This window comes from Wyeomyia smithii, chromosome 3, assembly GCF_029784165.1.
Source record: "Wyeomyia smithii strain HCP4-BCI-WySm-NY-G18 chromosome 3, ASM2978416v1, whole genome shotgun sequence".
Taxonomy (NCBI): Eukaryota; Metazoa; Arthropoda; class Insecta; order Diptera; family Culicidae; genus Wyeomyia; species Wyeomyia smithii.
Genome location: NC_073696.1, coordinates 251,624,006 through 251,631,184, shown reverse-complemented (window position 1 = coordinate 251,631,184; position 7,179 = coordinate 251,624,006). Strand labels below are relative to the sequence as shown.

The window sequence follows — 7,179 nt, the reverse complement described above, 5'->3', positions numbered from 1 at the left end:
ATGCAAAGCATATGAGCGCTCCGAGTTATAAAGAATCGTGTAGATATATAAATACAGCAACAAGATATGCTATCACAGCTAACCAGCTTTGATTTATCCACCACTAAAACAATTTCAGACCTTATAAAATACGCTGCACCTCAAATCGTTTCACAAACGTTTATCTCACGGACTCTCTTGCGGACTGAACGGAAACAAATAGCTGGCCAGTGTTAGCTTTAAACGATGCTTGACTGTTGGATCGTATCGGAACCAGAACCTGTCGGGGATTGTTTCCTTGCTACCGCGAATTGCCTTGTAAAGAGTTGTTCAACAAGTTGCTGGCTTCAAGGAGCACATTGAAAATATCCAGTCAAAGTGCAATAAGTATATCAAATGTTTATATCCTCTTATCAACAGGAATTCTAGACTTTGTCTCAAGAATAAACTGTTAATTTACAAACAAATTTTTAGGCCAGCAATGTTATATGCAGTTCCCATCTGGATAAGTTGTTGTACAATTAGGAAGAAGACACTTCAAAGGATTCGGAATAAACTTTTGAACATGATTTTGAAGCGTCCTTCCTGGTTTAGCACAAACGAGCTACATAGGCTCACTAATGTAGAAACATTAGAAAATATGTCAAGCCAAATTATCAACAAATTCCGACAAAAATCGTTGCAATCCTCAATTGCAACGACTAGCTCACTTTATAGTCAGTAAGATAGTTTTAAGTTTATTTTAAGTTTTGTTTTATTCCTTTTTTTCCTTGACAAGTAGGTTTAATAATTTTCCTACAATTACATTAACTTAACTGCGAAAGCTAATAACATTCAATAATATAAAAAAGCGTACAAATATATATAATAGTGTTGAAATGTCACCATTTGTGGCAGAACACACAATATTAATTCTGAATAGATATTAGTACATAAATAAATCATTACAAACATTCCCCCCCTATTAAAAAAAAAAAAAAAAAAAAAGTTGCTGGCTGGCTTGCCCATTTGGAGTTCTGTGTGAAATGGCAGTGAATGCTACGGTGATCCTCACCAACAGGGTGATTAGGAAGATCAATTGCATCGTATTGCTGCGTTCACTCTAATGTAAATGGATAAATTAATTACTTGATTTGATACTTGGTGCTATAGCACCTGTAATATTACTGTAAACGAAATCCACTTGGTGGTGGCTTTTTCGGTCCTACCAAGTCCTGATAATGAAGTGACACAATTTTGCGAGCAACTGAGAGTGAAAGGGTGTAATTTGGTTGCATTTTATATTGGCAGCTTATCACTTTCATGGTCACGTCAGATTAGTCATTTGATTTACTATTATCTGTGATTCTAATATCTCTGGCGTATATTGATATGAGATCACTTGGAACTAAAAGTTAAAACAGAATAGGTCACAGAGTATAGCTTTATAAAACTAGAAGGAAATATAGCAGAAATGTTTTGTAAAAACCAACCTACCAAATGTTTGAAAATGACTAATGTCCACCTATAAATCCATTAAATAAAAAAACTAAATGACTCTATAACGTTTAATAATCGTTGTGACAACATGGGTTGTAAACACCCTTATCAAGAAATTCACCGCTGCTCATGTATAATGCACCACAACTGTAAAGCGGGCATCCGTTCGTCACGCACTCAGCGAAGAGAGAGGGGTTAAAATAATCGTAACGATCTGTGACGTAAGGTGGAGAGGTGTGGTGTGAAGTTGTGTGGCGTCACATGAACAATTTTTATTTGTTTTAATTGTCTAATTCACCTTCTCCTAGTTCACAACCGCTTGTTTTATCATGAAACTGAACATCATTTGACAAAAACGATGACAGCAAAAAAAAAATCTCCCGAAAAGAGTTGATACCACTAGTAGTGATCGTATTAACATATCCAAAAAAAAAAAAAAAGAAACAGAAAAGTAAGTTCAGGTGAAAACCACAGGTAAAAAGAAATATAACAACACGATATGCATAGATGAAGAAAAAAAAACACGATATGCTTCAACAGTAGAACAGTTTTATTTTTCTCAAACACCAAAAAAGATTTAAAATTTCATCGTACAGACGACTTCTCCAATTGTTTTACGAGCGATCACCTGACGGACTCTCCAACGGAGTCAAAGGAAATAGATAACTGGCAAGTTTAAGCTTCAAACGTTGCTTGACCTCTTGCAGATCTGCCGGATCATCCGGTGACATGGCGGGTAGATCCGAGTTTCCCAACTGATTGCGAATTACATCGGCTCGCGCATCGAGTGTAAGATTACGGGTGATGCTTATCATTCTCCACGGATCAGCATCACCGTTGGTGAAGTGTGTGAAACTAGAGCCAGGATTATCTCCGCCAAATCGGTTATTTGCACGATCAATGCCTCGCTGGATCGATTCCTCAGTAATCCATTCGCCAAATACTTCACGGCACGTATCAATGTAAAAATCAAGCGTTACTCGGTCGCCGAATGGCTGGGAAGGTGAATCCGTTGTGACGAAAAAACCAAACTCGGTACACTCTTGATAGAGCGCTTGACGGAGACCGTATGCATTATACTGAAAATCCCAATCAGTTTCTTTGAGCCATTCGATAACCTCTGCTATATCTGTGCCTGCACAAACGCTATCCTCAGGATATACTGTGTTGAACCAACTCGCAAATGCATCCACAGCAGTTTCCGCATCAGTTCCAGTTATATCTTGGCAGACTTGAGCAAAACCAGTCACACTATAAAACAAAAATACAGCTGTACGATTAATTGGATATTAAATACAAATGTTTGTACTTTCTGCTGTAAATAGTGACCATTTCAACCGTTGCCATCAGAACACTGAAGAAATATTGAACTTGACGCGTATTTTCGGGATCTATTGGTGTGCATATGTTGAACTTCTCGTAAATCAAATCGGCACGTCCCAAATCTATCATGTTCTGCAAAACATGGAATGCCACGAAGATCTCGTTGTAGCACTCCTGACTGCCATGTTCGATCAACGCCTCTGCCCAGGCCTCTGAGAAGTCTTGGAAATTAAGCACAGCATGCATATAGGCACTGGAAGCCCACGCAGCATGTCCTAGATGAGGATACCGAACCCGGAACCAGGCAGCCAACGCTCCGCCTAATTCATTACCGGCAACTAAGACCCTAGCTGTTTCGTCTCCGATATGCTCGCGCTTCACGTAAGTCACGAATGCAGCTAAATCTGCCAATATTTGATCAGTACTCAGCAGACGAAGATTTTCGGTGCTCACATCTCTGAAAATAATCGAGAGTAAAATTTCTCTGTTGTTTATATCAAGTGAGAATTGTCATACTCAGTGAGTCGACTTTGTCCGTAGAACCGTGATTCAAAGGCAAACAGCGCACCGTTCCACTCCCGTGCCATTTCGTGAATCAGCGTTGTCTCGCCAATCAACTCTGGTATGATTGGATTGAGCCCTCCAAGAAAAATCAAAATGGGACCACCTTGCCGGTAGTTATCGGTTGAAGCAAAATAGCGCAACGTCCATTGTTCGGTATTTTGAGCGTTAAAGTGATCGACGCTTGTGGTAAAGAAGTGTTCGGAAACTTGTCGTGAGCTTGAGTCGAAACCGGAACTTGCCGATGCTTGTTTCCTTGCTCCCGCGAATTGCCGGGTAAATAGTTGTGCCGCAAGCTGCCGGCTGGCTTGAGCATTCCGTGTTCTGCGTGGAACGGTAGCGAATGCTACGGTAATCACCACCAGTAGGGTGATAAGAAAAATCGATCGCATCGTTGCGTACCTGAAAAAAAAATTCTCTTCAGATGTCAGCACGCGACAAACACGTGATAAGTTTTATTTCGATAGTTTTTAATACAAGTTACATGAATGTCACAGAAGCAATTCTCTTCTAGAATGTTTTGTTATGCTCAGTTTTTAAAACGCATCAGAAACTTATACTTAACATAGAATTCATGTATACTCACTTAAACGAAACCTACTTGCTGAAGGTTCTTCCTTATCCTAGTAATGTATTGAAACAATTTAGCGGAGAACTGAATGTGGAGAGTGTATGTCTACTGCATTATATATTGATGGCTTATCTCAGCCTCACAGGCACAGGTGATTTCCATGGTTACGTCGAGTTAATCATATGATTGAAAACCATCTGTGAATCCAATATATGTAGCGTACACTGATATGAGACCAACTAACTTCAAGCAAACATTATAAACAGTGACTCATGATTCCTCGTGACAAATAGGAAATTGTAACACTCGTGGTCCTATTTCTTGATATTACTCAAACTCTTAACGGAGATAACGGTATTTGAAGTATTGAATGTTTGTCAATTGTTTTTTTTTTCAGTTTTGATTATGAATAAAATTTTAAAAATAGTTATTAGTATTACTATTTGAAAATATCTAGTACAGTCATACCTCGATATAAGGCAACCTCGATATAACGTAACTTTTACCTCAATATAACGTAACTTTTCAAGATGTATTGAAATTGAAAATAAATGATACAGAACTGTTTTTGTGGTATAAATTGCTTCAAAAAATTTTTTGTAGTAAGTTTGGAAACTTAAATAAAAATACTAATAGGTGATGGGAAATAGGTTTTGACGCATCCTTCAGTAACAATTCACAGTCTTGCATCAATCAAAAAAAATTTTTTTTTGCTTGATGAAATCGTCTCTTAATGGGCATAAGAATGGTTTAAAAATCTGATAGGTGATGGGAAATAGGTTTTCACGCATCTTTGAGTAACTTTTTGTTTCAATTGAAACAAATATTTTTTTTTTTTTTTTTTTTTTTTTTGATTCTGTGCCGAACACGCATCAGTACTGGACGTGTTTGGTGATCGGTCCGATAGAGTATAAAACAAAAGACGTGTGAACAAGTGTTGGCATTGTTTGCCTGGTCGAGTGAAATAAATCCGGGTTCAAGGTCGTTCCTTTGTGCAACTGTTTCGCATCGTGACTGCCAGCTGGTGCGTAAGCCGATTTGGCTGCTGGCTGGATTGTGCTACAGCAGTGGACGAGACACAAACGAGGAAAAAGAAGAAGCCATCAGTGTCAGCGAGTCGTATCGCTGTGTGGAGTGATCTCACACCTGGCTCGCTGCTGGTGGCTGTTTGGTGCTGCTGTATTGGTGCTGCTGGCTGTAACGGCTGCTACTTCGAACGATCGGACAACCAACCTTACTGGAAGGGAGAAATAAAAAGGTACGTGTTCTTGTCAGCGCTAGTGCGCTAAACATAGCGCGATGGATGTAGATCCCTCGCCTCCCGCGCCACCATCCCCGAACCCCTCTGACCCTGACCCTTCTGTTACCCCCTCCCCTGTTCATTCTTCAGTCCCCCCTCGCCCCAGGCTTTACCCAGACGGAGCCCAGGGCAGCTATACTGTTTATTTTCGGCCAAAGGCAGGACCGAAATCGAAAAAGTTGAACCTCTTGCAGATTTCTAAAGACCTGACGAAGGAGTACAAGGGCGTGACCGAAATTTCCAAGGTCCGGCCTAACAAGCTCCGTGTCGTGGTCGGTAACCTGAAAGAGGCCAACGATATAGCTTGCTCTGAGCTCTTCACACGCGAGTATCGCGTTTACATACCCGCACGAGACGTGGAGATCGACGGTGTCATAACCGATTCGAGTCTGTCCGTCGAGTGTATACTGCAAAGTGCCAAAGGGTGCTTTAAGAACAAAACGTGTCCCGAAGTAAAGGTGCTCGACTGCAAGCGATTGCGGTCAGCATCGATCATCGGTGGCAAAACAGTATACACTCCGTCAGACTCGTTTCGAGTTACGTTCGCCGGGTCTGCACTACCAAGCCACGTCTCGATCCACCGGGTTCGTCTCCCTGTGAGGCTCTACGTGCCCCGCGTCATGAACTGCCTGAATTGCAAGCAGTTAGGCCATACAGCCGCCTACTGCTGCAATAAGGCACGTTGTGGCAAGTGTGGGGAGTCTCATGCGGAAGATTCTTGCAGTGTTAACGCTGAAAAGTGTATTCACTGCGGAGAAAATCTGCATGAGCTCTCGACATGTGCGGTGTACATGCAGCGCAGGGATAAAATTAAACGGTCTCTCAAAGAGCGTTCAAAGCGTTCCTACGCTGACATGCTGAAGAAGACCGTTACCACTTCTCCCGTTACTTCGAACCCCTTCGATCTGTTGCCCTCTGAGGAAACCGATTCTGACGATTCACCAGCGGGAGCATCTTACGCCAATCCTGGGGAGTCTAGAAAGAGGAAAAGTGTTTCCTCTCCTAAACTTCCCAGAAAAGGTCCTAAGATTTCTCAAAGTGAAATGAAGGTTACAAACAAACCAAACAGTGCTGCGGAAAAACCGAAGCAAACTCCTCCTGGGCTGGCAAATTTAAAGTCCCAGAAGGAGTTCCCAGCACTGCCAGGAACATCTAAAACCCCAGTTGCTCCTTTTACACTCCCAGTTGATGAAACAAACTCTGGATTAGTGAAATTTTCCGACATTGTGGACTGGATTTTTGAAACTTTCAATGTACCCGATCCAATTAAAATTTTTCTTACAGCATTCCTCCCAACAGTTAGATCATTTTTGAAGCAGTTGACTGCCCAATGGCCTCTCCTTGCAGCGATTGTATCCTTCGATGCCTAATTCAACTGCGTATATGAAGGATTCTATCTCTGTCTTACAGTGGAATTGTAGAAGTATTTTACCAAAAATTGATTCGTTTAAAGTTTTGATAAATAAAAACAAATGCGATGCATTTTCCCTTTGTGAAACTTGGCTTACTTCAAATATTGATCTCAACTTCCATGATTTTAATATTATTCGCCTTGATCGAGACACCCCATATGGAGGAGTACTTTTAGGGATTAAAAAGTGCTATTCTTTCTATCGTATTAACCTCCCCTCGATTCCAGGCATCGAAGTTGTCGCATGTCAAATGACAATACAAGGTAAAGAGCTTTGTATTGCCTCAATATATATTCCCCCCAGAGCACAGGTTGGGCAACGGCTGCTCTTTGATTTAATAGAACTTCTTCCCTCGCCACGTTTGATTTTGGGAGACTTCAACTCTCATGGCGTGGCTTGGGGTTCCCCATACAATGATAACCGCTCCTCTTTAATCTATAACCTTTGCGATGACTTCGACATGACTATTTTAAACAACGGTGAAATGACACGTATCCCGAAACCTCCAGCGCGCCCAAGCGCTTTGGATCTTTCCTTATGTTCGACGTCGCTAC

General features: G+C 41.2%; 1 protein-coding gene across 2 annotated transcripts; it reads right to left on the bottom strand.

The window, feature by feature from the left end:
* Positions 1–1,995: 1,995 nt before the first annotated feature.
* Positions 1,996–3,993, bottom strand: LOC129730453 (thymus-specific serine protease-like). Of its 2 annotated transcripts, none has more exons than XM_055689793.1 (4): positions 3,929–3,993; positions 3,298–3,744; positions 2,768–3,238; positions 1,996–2,709 (listed from the first exon to the last, which is right to left on the bottom strand). In XM_055689793.1, exons 2-4 carry the CDS (start codon positions 3,732–3,734, stop codon positions 2,073–2,075), a joined length of 1,545 nt encoding a protein of 514 aa, XP_055545768.1. In that variant the 5' UTR covers positions 3,735–3,744; positions 3,929–3,993; the 3' UTR covers positions 1,996–2,072. The 2 variants fall into 2 exon arrangements, with proteins under 2 accessions (XP_055545768.1, XP_055545769.1); XM_055689794.1 differs by having other exon boundaries at positions 3,944–3,987.
* Between the last annotated feature and the right edge of the window lie 3,186 nt (positions 3,994–7,179).

Coding starts and splice junctions, on each gene's coding strand:
- LOC129730453 (XM_055689793.1), bottom strand. CDS start 3,734: ATGCGATCGATTTTTCTTATCACCCTACTGGTGGTGATTACCGTAGCA. Junction 3,239..3,297: donor GGACAAAGTCGACTCACTGA/GTATGACAATTC, acceptor GATTATTTTCAG/AGATGTGAGCACCGAAAATC. Junction 2,710..2,767: donor GTCACTATTTACAGCAGAAA/GTACAAACATTT, acceptor TTTGTTTTATAG/TGTGACTGGTTTTGCTCAAG.